Raw genomic sequence first — 15,900 nt, 5'->3', positions numbered from 1 at the left:
GAGAAACTATACAGAAAATTTTGTGTGTTATTGAACCACCACCATTCTTCAATATTTTTCTGTAGTTGCCAGTAATTATTCAAAGAGCAAATGAATATTGCTGACATCAAAAGGAACAGGCATCAAAAATCAAATCTTGTAGAAGTGCAACTTCACATGGAAAGGACACACATTGCTGAGTAACCTCTGCAACAGTCCTGAGGTGTGCAAGAACCTACTCTTGAGACTTCACAAGCAGAACTGAGCATAAGCACAACTTTCATGCACATGATTTTCACAGTCTCCATAAGTATTTCAAAAGCAGGAGAAAGGCAACTTCAAGGCACATTAGTCCAGGAAAGAGTTATAAGTGACATATATACTACTATTATCTATATAAATTACATAAATATTATGTTATAGTATGCAATATAGTATACAATGTTACACTATTACTAACATGCAATATACAAGAGAGTTAAAAGTGAATCAGAATATTGCTTTACTTGAGCAGACTGGCAAGGACTCTCAGTTGCAATCCACACTGACATAAGTAATTTTTATTATACAAAAGTCTTTTCTGGAGAGAGACTTTAAACCTACAGAATTCTCTGCTTCTGAAGGTCTCCTTTTCACTCATTCAATTTGATTTAAACACAGGGAACCATCAGACTTCAGAAGCTGAGACTATTTTACCTCCAGTCACAAGATTGCAAGATCAAGGGATCACGGAAGAAATGGCTAAATTTATCTGATTAAATATCCCTACAATTTTGTGCAATTTTTGCCTTTCACATAACCACTCTTTGAAAAACAAAAGGGTTGATATGAAGATGGATTTCAGCTTGTATTTGTTCTTCAAGATACTAGTCAAACCCTGCAATGTAGCCTGCTCATGAACTACTGACGTTTAAACAGTAGAGGGAGCATAAAAACACTGAAGCAGGAGAAAAAGGTGCCAATGGCCCACATTAAAGGAAATGGTAACATCTACCCCAAGAGCTGCAAGTCATTCCATAATTTGTACTGCCACTGGAACATGAATATCTCCAGTATCCACTGAAAACTTCTCCCTGGCTGTCATCCTCTCCAAACCTGCAGAGTAAAGCAATAAACCCAGCACCTAGCATTAGTAGACACTTTATCTGTACCTGTTTTTCAATGTTTGGTTTGCTGATCTGTACAGTCTGAGGCCCAGCAAGCCTGGTGCCCGGTGCTGCTATCACGATGCTGGTGAGCTGTGCCATAGGGAAAGTTTTGGCTATGGTTGCTGTTTGCCCATTAACTACACGAACTGGATGGATGGAGTTCTGAGAGTTGGGTAAAGAGGTGGGTGTGAACTTTGTTGTCAACATCACAGGCCTCTGAATAAGCTGAGGAGCTGCAAGCATTGGAGGAGGTGCAGGGGCAATAGGAATGTTATTTTGGGCAACTGGTTTAGGTCGAACCTACAAAAACAAAATAAGAAAAAGAGAAAAAAAACCCCCCAGAGATTTGTATATCAGTATTTCAAATCAACTTTTCACTAAGTCTTGCAGTTCATCCTGTATAATCTGCAGGAGACTGCTTGATTTTTTTTTAGATAACGTCATTTTTAGCATACTGTCCTAAGTATGTTAAGAGAAAAAAGCACCACATTTTCAAGCATGTTAAGAGAAAAAAGCACCACATTTTCAAGCCTACTTACATAAACCCCATACATAACATTTGCATATATAGTCACCATCCCTGAAATGGTATTTGGATGCACAGATACTTATACAGAATGTTTATTGCCAAATGCTTTATCTGTATCTAAATTAACATCTTGGTTTTACAGGCCAAAAAAATCCATGTGATATTTACAGGCACAGCTGAGGTGCTCATATTAAAAAGTTTTTCAGGGCTTTGTAATGAACCTCCAAGAAATTATGAACAGTTGACTGTGCCCTGAAACAAAAAATTTTTTTTTCCTGCAAATACCTGTTATCTGTCAATTCTATATATTATTTAGATACCTGCACAACCAATCTTGATACGCAAAAAAAGTTACAAGATTATATATTAATCCCTTAGTGAAAGTGCTGAACGTACAGGTAAATGCAGCCATTTCTCTTCTTTCACAAGAAAGAAAAGAACCACAAGAATCTTCCAAAACTCCATCACCAATACTTGCTTATTTCCCATCCCTGTTCTGTTTGTATTTTAACAATGGACTTAAAATATCATTACAGAGTACAGAAGTAGAGTACATTACTTTAAAAATAAAGCTCTTTTTTTTTTTCTTATTTGATTCCTATTGTCCTATCAACCTGCAATACTCCATAAAGCATTTTACCATGAAAAACCAGGTCACATTCCAACAAATCTCACCATACCCAAATCTTAATCAGATACCAGCCTTTACTTTCCTTTTTCTCTTTGCAAAAGATTAACTTTTATTCACAGCATCACATACTTCATACAAATTAAGTAGTTCATCCAAGATATTATTTTTTTTACATAAGAAACAATCAGTGTCCTCCCCAAACCATGAAAAAAAAGTGAACCACAAGTTTTATTACTCAGCTGAAAACAGAGGTCACTCTCCCTTGCAATACAGAAATACTTGGGAATAAACTAGAGATATATAATTTTCTCTTTTTTCACTCATGAGCAACAAGCAACAATGACAGCAATTTAAGGCCTTGGGTGATGCTTTAATTTTGATGACACCTATTCCATGGGTTCATTTCACTTATTGCAAACAAGATCATATATAATCATCATATGCAAATTTCCTAACTACAAACTCATACAGGTGGAGGGTGGCTGAGGAGGTCTCTAATTTGACCTCCTGTTCAGAGCAAGACCACCACAAAATGCAGATTGGCTGCTCAAGGCTTTGTCCAGATAAGTCTTGTAAAACTTCAAGGACGGAGCTTTCACAACATGTCTGGCAAGCCTCTTCTGCTTCTAACTGTCCTCAAGGAGAGAAGTGTTTCCTTATGTGCAGTCTAAAACTTCCCTGCCCTAATTTATGAGCAATGCCTCTAATTTTCCTGCCAAACACTTATGCTTCTTGTTTTTTTCCTTGCTGATAATGGAAGCAACACTGCTGTTAGGGTGCCTTCAAAGCCTCTTCTCCAAATTTGAAAAGGCCAGATTTCTTGGCCTCTCCTTACAGGTTATATATTCCTTCCATCCCAAGCTATCTTAGTGGACTTCCTTCCCATGCTCCCTTCAAATTTATCAGCCAGGGATTCCAAAACTGCAGGTTGTTTATTAGACTGAGTTTTATGATTGCTGAGGAAAGGTGGATAATCTCTTCCCTGAATCTACTGACTGTAATCCTGCTGGTATGGGTCAATATGCTGGTAGGTTTCTTTGCTGAGTGATGGGGCACATCACTCATTGAGCTGCTGTAAACCAAGACCTTTTAATCTGTGCAGCTCCTCAGCCAGTCAGTCGCCAGCCTGTACCTGTGCAGAGAGTTAGTCCATTCCAGGTACAAGACTGCCTTTTCTCATGCTGAGGCTGAAGACATTCCTGCTGGCCCCTTCCTTTATCCTGTCTAGGACTGTCTGCATGTCAGCATTGCCTTGAAGAATATTGACTGCACCCTCGAATTTGTTATCATCTGCAAACCTGTTGAGGATGAATAGTCTTCTCCAGCACATCAGCAGTAAACACCACACAATGTTTATCAAAAGTCTATTCTATCTATGCTATAATGAAGTTCCTCCTTCTATTGTTTGTTCTCTGTATACTCACCTGTGGAAGAAAATTTGGACGAGGAGTAAGTCTGGGAGGAGGGATGAACTGCGGCACTTTTATGGGCTGAGGCGTAGCCTGAACCTGCTGTAAGAACAGAGAAAGCTCAGTAAGAGGTAAGAGGAAACTTTAGCTTCGAAGTTTTTCACCAAAATCAACATCCTGAAGGTACTTTCAGACCTGATGTCCTCAGTTTTCACTCTGTAAATAATTTTTCATAGCAAGAGGTTCCTCATTAGAAATGTATTAAATACAGAACTAAACCTTATTTTCTAGATCCTACACACCTTACTTCATAAATTGTAGTAATATTTCCTTTTAGTTCAACTGTACTACCTATTGTGTTCTGCAATGTAAAACCATTTCATTTGATGATAATAAAAACTCGTGTTTGTTTTAATCATTAAAAAGTAGCATTACAACAGGCAGAAAATAGTAACATTTTGATGTTCAGTTATATGAGCTATGGTCTTTCCATAGTAAATGACACACAGAAGAATGAGAGAACATCTTATGCAAATAGCAAAGATTTGGAAGTTACAACTCTTTCAGCAATATTAATGACACTGTGAGGGGCTCTAAATACACAACTTGAAATTTTCAAAAGTAGTCCATTCATTTGAAACAATTAAGATCTGATTTTAAGGAAACCTAAGTACTTCCCTGAAAGTGTTACTGAAATCAGCTGCATGGAGCTGCCACATGATTAACCACTGAATAGCACTACCAGCCACCAGGAGTACCTGGGGAGAGTCTCTGAAATTAATGTCAATGTTATTTTATACCCTCCTATGCTTCTGTCCACCCACATAAGATTGCAATTTCCCTCAAAAAGGTCTTGTACTGATTAATTAGTACTCGGGAAAATATTCTGATATTTGGGATGAAATTTCCTATAAAAACATAAATCATAGACTAGTATTAAAATAGAATTACCTCCTCAAATCAAAGTTATTCAGCAAAGCAATGAAGTATAGACACAAAGAACAGATGACAGTGGTGCAAGGGATGACACAGGAAAAGAGAACAGTAGAAAAAATTCCACTCAAATAGTCTTCTCTATTCTGATCACAAATATATGCCTCATTAGGAAGCAAAATTACTTCCATCTGCATTAAACTGTATTTTAATAAATAGAGATAAATTAGATTTTGTTTAATAAAGCCATAGCCTTTACTTCAGAACTAAAATTTCCCTGTCATGTTGTTACATAATGCCTGGTTTCCAGACCAAGAAGCCTATATAATGCAGTTCTGAAACACTGGTTCTTTTATTTCTAGGTGGCTAACTAGTCTGGAAAAGACTCTGTGATGTAGCTAAAGCACATGTTTTTAAAGAAACAGCATCTGTTTATGTGCTTAAAAGCGTGCTAAATGAAGCCATGGTAGTGGGCAAACTTAAGGGATCTGTCTAATGATCATGCAAAGGTAACAAGAGATTGACTCAAAAAACCCTAAGAGAAGACCCAAATTGATCAAATGAAGAAAGTCTGACATCTCCTTTGCCTAAGAAAAGAGTAAGAATTCTGCAAAGCATAGCTATACAGATTCAGTAAGGGCAAAACAATCACTACTGCTCCATGACTACGGTTACTAACAGGGGAAACTTTACACAGAGGTGATGACAGCACTGATTTAATTCTATAAAGCAAAACAGTAATAACAACCCACATGGAGAGAAGATGTTTTTCTTATACACTATCACTTTAGCAATGTCAGCTAGTGAAGACTCACACCATGTCCCTACTATCCTCCTTTCTGTGAGAAACCCTGACTGCTTATTTTTTTCCAATAGCTCTCTTGTTAACCAAACCCACACATATCTGCAGGGCAAACACATGAAACGCTTACCAAAGTTACTGTGTTTTTTGTCACTATTTGGACTGCCTCAGCTCCTGGCCCAGTGACCTTATTTGTTGTCTGGAGGTTGACTGGTGCATTCTGCGCATCAGTGCTGAGGACTGCTTTCTGATTGTTGTTGATAGCAGTAACCATGGCAATGGTAGGTCTCTGACCCACAACAGAGGCAGGCATGGTCGCAGTTGCTGCTTTCAAGACGAGAGGTAGTGTCTTAGTGGTGATCATAGAAGCTGTAGTTACAGTTTTCTAAGGGAAACAGAAAATACACTGTAAGAGACAGAGACACTCCGTATCAGACAGGACGTGGGTTGGTTAGTCAGAAACAATAGACAGCATGAGAAAGAAAAGGCAGCTCTAAGCCTATCTACCTGCTGTTCAGACAAGCACAATTATCTTATGCCTCTGAAAACTGGATAGCTAGAAGCATTCTCATCTGAGGCACATGTTTGGTCTGTTTTAATCACCTGCAGCATTGCAGGTTGAATCAAAACAAATTCCTGAGAAAATTACAATTAAGTGTTAGCAGTGGCATATGTATTTTGGATCTTTTAGTTTCATATTACTTCCAAACGTGCACTGTCAATATCAAACATTTAAGGTGGAGGCTTATGAAACATTGCAGCAAACTAGCTTCTCACTGAGTAAAACTCCTATTTTTAAATGGAAACTGTAGTTATCAATCAGAGGAAGATTGTGAGGATCACAATTCATAAATTGTTTTTTTTTAAAAACAAAAATATAATTTTTATTTTGGGCACCCCAGTCTCAGCTTTAGTGATACATATATTTACCTTGCACTGAACTTTCTTTCTCAAGAGCATCAGTAGGGTTGTCCTGAAGTTGTAAGAGCTGGCTGTTAGTCTGCCCAACTGCAGACAATTACGTTTAACTTCTGTGGAATGGGCTAGTTTTGGAATATGTGTTTGACACCATGATTACCCTTGGGCTGTTTTAAAAAGAGCTGTTTTGAATCATGTAACACCAGCATTTATCTGAAATGCCTCAGTACATCATGCCCAAAATGCCAAAGTTGAAGCAACTATAGTTTCACAGGTTTGTTTTAAAATATACTGTCTTCCAAGATGCTGAGGCAAATGGACTTTACAAATCTCATTCAAAAAGCAACAAGGTGAGAGTCTTCATATAAAACCAGAACACATAGCAAACAGAAAGCTCATGACACATAACACTCAACAGAATGGCAAATAATCTTATTTCTTTTCACTTTGGTGTAAAAAATCCATTGCACTAACGGCACTGCATCTTCAAAACTTTAGTCACATGATCAAATGCTCTTATAAATGTACTAAAGTGTACTAAATAACACCACTAAATGTACTAAGTGTACTAAATAACCACTATCCCTTCCTGAAGTCAGCTCTGTGTTCTACAGAGGAAAAAATGGAAAACAAGGGATCAAGGGGTCTTTGTGTTCTGAACATGCCTGATTTAGACTACTTGACTTTAATCATACAAGATCTTTATCTTTTTTCTAATAAAATATTATATTTCCAGTTGAATGCTTCAGTATTTTCACCAATACTGTTCCCTTAAACAAAAACAAAGTTTACTTTCTCACTTCTAATTTCATAATAATTAAACTATGTCCACTAACTGTTAATTATGCACAAGTGTGAAAAAATTCACTGTATAATGCCAAATCAAAGGATAATTTATGCTTCAGTTTTATACATTTATGAAAAATCCAGACATAATTAAATTGTCCTTGTTGCAACACATTTTTCTTAACTTTTTATCTGAGATCTAACAAGCTTATCAACCTCTGCTGCACCTTCCCCAAAGCAAGAGGCTCCATTCCCATAATACAGTAACATTATTCAAGCTTTTCCAATGAGACGTGGTGTCATTTTCACAAGCATTACATTCCACCATAAATGTCCTAAAGAAAGGTGTAATCAATCATGTGATGCAGGACAGTGACTCTTCCAAGGGGTTCTACTAACTCTGCAGATACTCAGAGTACAGCTTCAGTGAGAAGATCATAGAGCTTGAATATCCCTGTTACTTTGCTGAGCATTAATTAGATCGCTTATTCTAAAAAGTAGTCAATGCATTAATTCATACTGAAGTTGCATTCATAGTTAGTCTGCATTATTGCACATAATATTGCAATAATATGACCTTTTAGCAGGCTTGTTACTTATGAAAATTGTAAAAGACCTTCTTACTGGACATATCATGTATATTAAAAATGTCACTGTTAATTATGGCATATATACCTGGATTCCTAAATTTGATTACTCTGAAAACATTCTCTGTAGTGACACAGGCTAGAAAAATGTGTTATTTACAAAAGCAGGCATGAACAAACTGTTCATAGAGAGACAAAGTATTTGACCTTTCTTTGCCGAAAGAGATTGAGACAGTAAGACAGAGGCAAAACCTTAGATGCAGAAACAAGTGAGGATGCTTCACTATTTTAACAACATAAATAAAACCAGAAAAGTGTTTAGAATAAAAGCTGGCTTATTTATCCAAATAAATTTATTTATTTACTTAGGGACAGGACAAACTGCCTTCCAATTTGTAACTACTTTCCAAGTACTAATGTACCATGTAATACAGTACCAAATCAGAAGAGTGTAGCAGTTTTTTGACTGTTTCGCTAGAGGGCTCTTTAACTTTGAACAAAACCTCAATTTTTACAACCCAGGAGATGACCTGGAAGTTAATGAGTGAATTCAAAGTGTGGGATACTGAGAAACACACAAAACTGTGCTTGCTGCTCTTATGTTTCCTGTCTGAGAAACAGAGATCACTGATACAACAGTGACCCATTGTTTGCCTATAAATACTTTAGGACACAGTAATATTTGCTTCTTTGTTCCATTTTAACTTTGATATTGATGTTACTGCTCAAAATGCGTTTTCCTTAGTTAGGTTTGCTTCATTTCTTCAATGCACTTTTCTCAAAACCACAATTAGCTAAGCTTCACAAATGCACTGAGTTAACAAGAGAATTACCAGCCCAACCATTTCTCTCCCCTTTGCTTTCAGCAAAAGGGAAGATGAGAAAGCAAACTTCATGGGTGAATTCTGTCATCTGCCTATGCAGGTAAACGTGACCTCCTAAGATTGCATCAACAGGAAGAAAAGACTTCATATACACTTCTTCTCACAGAACACCTCCCTGCATTCTCTAGCTGTTTCAGTCATACTTTTGTGAATTCAAATATCTGAACAGGAGAAACTTGAAATTCCCCTCTTAAGCAAACCACTTTCTCTGTTGAGTTCTGGGATTATGTCTCTAATCCTATACTGTACTGAAATTCAGTTCACCTTCCCAGTAAAGACCCTATTTTGTAAAACTTGAACTCTGCAATTAACACTGTATACTTTTAGACAAATCCTTGAACATTCAGGTAAGTATTATTTGGTATGACCTACATGTGTTTAAAAAGAACCAAGCAGAAAGAAGAAGGAACTGTTTTCTTGCATTTTGTTCACATTTCTAGAGGGCATTTTGTTAGTCATTTAAAAAAAAAGGATTTTAATCATATACCTCATACAGAGTGTGTAAAGTATTTACTGTTTCTTGAGACCTATTAAGTGTGGTCAGACTCATTCACACACCTAGGGAAAAGACAGGCTCATTTGCTAAACTTTCACTTATTTTTAAGAAAGGTGATACACTGCCAACCTTGTTTTTTGTGGGGTTATGATTCAACTTTGAAACAGTACATTGTTTTTTAAACTCAGATCAGAGATTTTTACCAAAAAACCCAAAAGACCCATATCTGCATATTCATAGAAGAAGGAATTAATTTGGCACACTAGCAGGCATAAGTGAAAGTTTGCAGTTTACTCTCTGCACTTTTCCTTTTTTTAATTTTCAGTGAGCTTCATCTTTAGTAAGAAAAAGAATTGTAGCTTTTTACCTGTGATCCTATCACGTTTGGAGAGGGTGCCGTGGACTGTTGCTGCTGTTGATGGTGGTGCTGCTGTAGCTGTTGTAGTGGTTGTGGCTGTGGTGTCTGTAGTTTGTTTTCTGACTGTGCCAATGGCTGTATTTGAAATTTACTGTCTGGCTGTTCCTGCTTCACTATCAAATTCTTCCGAAGCTGCTCCACCACTCTTTTCTACCAGATAAACAGAATCATAAACAGAAATGATGACAGTTATTTAGCTGCACGTACTAGAGAAAATAATAACACCTAGAGATACATTTATTTAGTGTAAATAAGGAACTGCTTAAAAGCCTAGTGGTGCATCTCTTTTTGAATTTTAACTATTGGTGTTATCTAATAGGCACAGTGTAAAATTGGCCACAGAGGAGTATTACATCCAGCAAGGTGACCTCACTGTTCTTGTAGAAACCCACTGACCAAAATTCAGTCTATTCACAAACCGCTGCAAGATCTCAGAAACCTGTATTTATGTGATTCCACATGCTTTGACATCTTCAAACACACACACTCCTAAACAGTGACAGAAAAGAACTTTGGGTTGAAACCTCCCAGCTGACTTCAAGGCAGTAGGCATGTCATTTTGTAGCAGGCATTGAAACTGAGTGAGAGACAGTCAGTGCAAAGTGGGGATCAGGAAGGGCATGGATGCATGGTCCTTCTGTTCAATATTACTGTTACCTGAAAAAAGTATCAGATCGGAGAGCACTACCTACAGGGGAAGAAAATGGCACAGACCTATTTCTTCCAGCTTAGAGGCTTCATATTACATTTTAGCTTCCATTAAAGTTTAAAATTATTTTAAAAGAGGTTTCTTCTCCTGGTAGCCATTGTGCACCTTTAGACAGTAAGAGGATTTAAAAGGAGATCAGGTGACTTGCAGCATAAGATACATGTAATCTGCATGGATAATAAGGGCTCACAATTTATGTTCATATTATACTTTAGTGTAGACAACACTGAAAACACTGTGAGACTTTTTTACATTCTGCAGGCATGATCAGAAATGGACATTTTTACCTATACTCTAACCACCCCCAAATTTGGACAGCTTTGAAAAGATTTAGCTATCTACCCAAGCCCCCTTGATCAAGAGCATATGCACACTCCCAAGAAATTACACAAAAAGGCACTCTTTGGGAGAGGACAGCGAAGCCAACAGCCATGGGACTGGCTGAACCATGAAAACTCTGGTGGAAACAGGAATGGTCAGGAAACCTCTACCAGAGCCAGGTGCTAACAGTGGGTTGCCACAAGAAGTTGCACTTACATGAGATATAAAGTTAAAAATAACACAACCATTTTGACAATACCAAATGCTTTGATTTTTTGTTTTGTTTTGAAGTACTAGTATTCAGACACAGTACTAAACATAGAGATGAAAAAAAAAAAAAAACCAAACCAAAAAAATCCAGCTACTTACTACAACTGGAAAATATTTTTCCTCAAATTTCATTCACGCATGGTTATGAAATTCTGAGCTAACAAAATATCTGTTTTCTTCATTTTGTGGATATACAGTAGACTTATGATTTTAAATATTTTGCTTATAATGAGCTAATACAGCACAATGCCTCACACAGCAAGTGTGTACCTCTAGCAGGGCAATTTCCCAAATTGACAGATTTGAAAACTGGAACTTTAAAAAGCCAAATAAAAACCACAAGTAACAAACCCTGCATCCCTGTTTCATAATATCGAAATGTGTGAGCTCACATGATTGACCTTTTAGCAAAAGACTGAATTCAGCAACTTGAAGGTACAGAAGGACTGCCTGGCTTCTACAAAACCCACAGCCTGGCTGAGGATGTCTGCTCAGCTCTGACAAGAGAAACACTGGCCCAGCCTCGCTGAAAATTCAGGGAGTTAGTAAAGGACAGCAGCCTGAAGGAACCATTTTACCCTGCATCCACTGAAGTGCTAAAAGCTGTCAAAGCCTAAAAGCTGTAAACTGTTTGCTCCCTTCTGAAAAAAGGATAAAATAATAGAAATGTAGAAGGCATTTCCCTAATTCAGATATTTCACATAGTTTTAAATGTCCTATGTCCATCAGCTTGCTCGTACACATAATAACTGAACAATCATTTAAAATTGCTTTCTGCAAAGATCAACCATGTTAACATGCAAATCAAAGTGCAGCGTCAGCAAGCAGATACAAGAGCTGAAAATGCAGCCAAGGAGGAGGAGAGGAGAAGGCAGTAAAGTAGGAGAGGAAATAATGCAACGTACTTAGAGAATACCTGCCAAAAAATGGACTGAACATACACTCCTCCTGCACAGGAGGCTGAAGAATTACCATACCCAGCATGAACAGGAAGGGAGTTTTTGTCTTCCACAGCTGCCAGTACAAATTTCAGGGATAATGATGCTCTTCTACTGATTCCCTGACTGGAGGAAATCAGCAGCAGTGACTCAAGAATGAATTTCCATCTTGTTCTTTACAATGGGAGGAACATTAGTGAAAAGATTAAAAAAAAAAAAATAGAGAAGGGGGAGGCAGGCTGAGGACTCCTCTGCCTTACTGTTACAGCAGGACAAGAGCCAGCAAGGAGAGCAGGGGAGCAGGAGCGAGGTGAGTCACATGGCATTCACACACTGCCTGTTCCACCCCCGGGCCTGAACCACGGCCTGCAGAGATGGGTAAAACAGGACTGAAGCTCAATATTAGTGCCTTGTGCAAAAAGTGACGCTCAGCATATTTGGCACAAGACGGATAACGTGAGTGGAAAAACGCCGTTGCTCTGGAAGTCTACGCTATCCTGTTGGAGGCTGCTGAGAGCTGCCTGGCAGCAGCATATCCTGCCATCCATATCCATTATGCAGATATTAAATTGGAAGAAACATCTAATGCTTTTAAGATTCAGAGAGTAAAACTGAAGTTCGCACTGCATGCCAATTGCTTACGCAGTTTAATAAGCTGCTTCTACCAACTGTCAGTAAAAATACCACATTGAAACTACAGAAATCATTTTACTCTCTGCAAGACTGTTGGGATTATCTGTTTGTTCGTAATTATCTAGAGAGACGCTCTGAACAACATATTTCAAAGTCCAGAGCTGAATTAGCAAAACCAGACGAGTTTCTCAGCGCTGCACCTACAGAGGAACTCGGGGCAGATCTCCCGTTTTCAGCGCCACCCTCTGCGCGCTCCTCTGCACGGCTCAGCCCACGGCGCTGGTCGGGCTCCGCACGCGGGAAGTGCTGCCCGGCAGTCGCACCAGCGCCCAGCGCGTCTGTCTGCAGCGACCTTAGCAGAGCCTCCTTCCGTAGGGAATTAAACGGGAGGGTGCCATGAAAGAAACTCTTGCTTACTGTCAAACTTCATTAACACTGTGTTTTAAAATTGTTCCTCAGTTATTTGACTGTTCTTAATCAATTTTAAAGACAGTTTGTGCTACAGAAAGTACGGTCTGTATGAGTGAGATTTGCCAAGGCTGATTTAAAGTCCTAGCCGCATGTCTTAAGAGACAGAATGGCAGTCAGATTCAGGTGTTCTAAAAGTATCACAGAATTTTTAAGAAATATTCCGAATTCTCTAAATGTAATCACTGTCATTTTTCCTTACCATATTTAAGAATATTTAATTTAATTCTTACTGACTACTTCAACGTTTATATTGAGATTAACTCAATCACAAACACATCATCATGCACACAACATGAGTTTTCTGCATGTCTTAAAGCTCTAGTTCTCCTCCTATTCCTAGAATAGTTTCTTTTCCTGCCATATTATGAATGTATGAAAAGCATTTGTCTTTCAAGTTTACTGAACCTTCCTCAAAACTGAATGCCAATCCTCTCTTCACATCCACGATGTGAAAGAATTTAATAATCTCATCCATTCTTCCGAACTGCATTCTAACCAAAAAGGAATTGCCAGCCCTATGCAATGGTTACTATCAGACCACTTCCAAACCCATTTGTCGAACAGTGCCCTGTAAGCACACTACATCATCTCAGAGCTCTTGCTGTCTTGACATCTTTATCGCTAATCTCATCAGGAACTGTTCACACTGCTGAGTTCAGAGCCTGAGACATCATATATGACCCTTCCTTAAAGTTAATAATTGCAATCAATAGTATGACATTTGGCTATACCACTTTCTCATTCATGCCACAGGCCAAATCCTAACACAGCACTGGAAGATTATTTTGGTTTGATTAAGCGGAAAATAGATCTTCTTGATCATGTATCTGTGCCAAAACACATCTCTGTGCTCATATAAAAAGTACCATGAATATGTTGTTATAGGATAAGCAAAGTACTTGGAGCAAACTTTAAGTACGGTTTAAGGTTTTTATCCTTATTAGCTAAGCATTATTTCCATTTTAATTGGTCAATCAAGCAAAAATAGTTCTCTGAGTACATTTCGCTTTCAAATACTAGATCCCTGATTGTATTTTGTGACACATTTTCTTCTTCTTTCAGGAAACATGTTCGGAAAAACATCCATACCTAAAGAAAGGTCTGCTTTTAAACTTCAAAAATCAGTAAAAATTAAAATATAAAGATATTTTTTAAATGAGAGAGTAAACTAGCACACTAAATAACCTTGCAATGCATACATTTCATATCACAACATAAAACCAAAGCTGATGTGGTTTGAGCTGCTCAGCTGCCTGCCAGTGACATGCTTTCCTGCTCTCCCAATGTCAGGAAGTCAGCTATTATGGATCCTCGGTTACCAGTGCCCTCCAACGACCAAGATGTTCTCTGGGATGTAAAAGCTGCCCGCTGCTGCGAGTGAAATGGTTAAGAGGAAGTACTGATTTCAAGTATGCTCCAGCTTGGAAGTGGAGAAGATGGAGGGAATTTCACTACTCTGCAATCTTCCTTTCCAGCCTCCCTTCTCTCTCTTTGTCAGTCCTATTTGCAGTCACTACCCAAAGAGAAAGATACCAGAATTTCCATGACAGAAAGAAGCTAAAAGATTTTAGAGATCTGGTACAATTGGTCTTTAACCTGCAAAGAGGGTGCATTCTGGGAATGGAATTTGAGAATGGAAAAATTACAAGCAAGGAGAGTAATTGTACACTCATTTTCTGCTTTAAGATGGTATCTAAAATTTAAAATAGTGAAATCCAATTATAGAAATTGATGACGCAGAATCTACACCAGTAATGAAAAAAATACTTTTGTACAAACCAGCTTGAATTAAACTCTATTGAAAGAATGATCTAAGGACTATAGAAATATTTACAGCTATTTCTGTGGTTACGCTCTATTTTTATGGAATTCTGCACTTGTGGCTGTGCTTCACTTATAGCCAGATCTTTTTATCAACTAAATCTAAACCAACTAGATTAGAAAGAATTTTATTTCCAGAAAAAAAGAGTGATACAATTTCCTACTTCTTAAAGGTGATCAAAATGGCCCCTATATCTTTCAGTCAGAAAAGGCTCCCCCTGAGGCAGAGGTGCTTGAATGCTGAACAGAAATGTAGCCATGGGACTGGGAGGCCACTTCCACCTTGTACTCAAATGCCTTACTGGGCATCATTACTGAAATGTGCCCTGTTTCTTTTTATAGCTGAAAAGCTTGTATTTCTTTAAAGCCTTAATTAAAATACATAGGTATCTAACCTTAGCCAGTCAATGGCTGCATTGCAAACACTCCAGTAAGTGTCCCAAAGAGCATGTGCTGCATTCAGCTCACAGAAAACACAGCCAAAAGCAACACAAAGACACGAGGAGTTCTGCACATCTAAAAGAGGTTTCAGAGCACATGAGGGCAACTGAATGCTTCTCCTGCCTCTGCCATGATGGTCCTGTGGGATGAACTTACACTTAGTGAACCACTTAGTTTTGCAACCCCCCAAATTAATGAGTTTGCTTTGCAGTCTTAATATCTTTAATACAATTTCTGACTATGGCATCTGGTACCTTGTGTAAAATGGAATTTACATAAAACTTAATCCCATAAAAATCTACTTTAATGTTATGTCAGATAAATATTATTAGATAGCATTGGCATGATGTGAAAAGTATTTTCGTCATTAAAAATGCTGGTAGACTTATCACAATTATATTTTAAATTAATTCCTATAGGTGTAATTCTGAAACAAACACACAGTTCAGACATGAACATACATATTTTGAAAGAGATACTGAATATTTCCTTTATGATAGAGAAATACCACTTCAGAAGTAGACTATGACAGTTCTGAAAATAATGTTCATTCCTTAATTCTTAACAGGGGAGAATGCTTAATATTTTTTTTAATTTAAAAACATAGCTAGAATTATAAATTTAAATTATCAAAAAATAGCTGTTGTGCTATTCTGCTTTATGTGACTTCTTGATTGCTTTATTTTCAGTACCGTGTCTTTTACCATTTGCACCACAAGACCAATTAATTTTTGGAAGAGAATGCTGTACCATGAAATACCTTATGCATCACTGTC

General features: G+C 37.8%; 1 protein-coding gene across 10 annotated transcripts in view; it reads right to left on the bottom strand.

Moving 5' to 3' along the window:
• PHF21A (PHD finger protein 21A) overlaps window positions 1-15,900 on the bottom strand; it is a 134,023-nt gene that overhangs the window by 23,483 nt on the left and 94,640 nt on the right. For 5 of the 10 annotated variants that reach the window (XM_059849437.1, XM_059849438.1, XM_059849432.1 and 2 more), the window contains 4 exons: window positions 9,470-9,670; window positions 5,562-5,816; window positions 3,712-3,798; window positions 1,131-1,427 (listed from right to left, as the gene is read on the bottom strand). In XM_059849437.1, coding sequence (XP_059705420.1) covers window positions 1,131-1,427; window positions 3,712-3,798; window positions 5,562-5,816; window positions 9,470-9,670 — 840 coding nt within the window. The remainder of the gene's footprint in view (window positions 1-1,130; window positions 1,428-3,711; window positions 3,799-5,561; window positions 5,817-9,469; window positions 9,671-15,900) is intronic. The other 5 variants (XM_059849434.1, XM_059849439.1, XM_059849436.1 and 2 more) reach the window with 2 other exon arrangements.

Source organism: Haemorhous mexicanus, chromosome 6 (genome assembly GCF_027477595.1).
Source record: "Haemorhous mexicanus isolate bHaeMex1 chromosome 6, bHaeMex1.pri, whole genome shotgun sequence".
NCBI lineage: Eukaryota > Metazoa > Chordata > Aves > Passeriformes > Fringillidae > Haemorhous > Haemorhous mexicanus.
The sequence above is the reverse complement of the archived record's forward strand: the minus strand, read 5'-3'. Positions and strand labels throughout refer to the sequence as shown.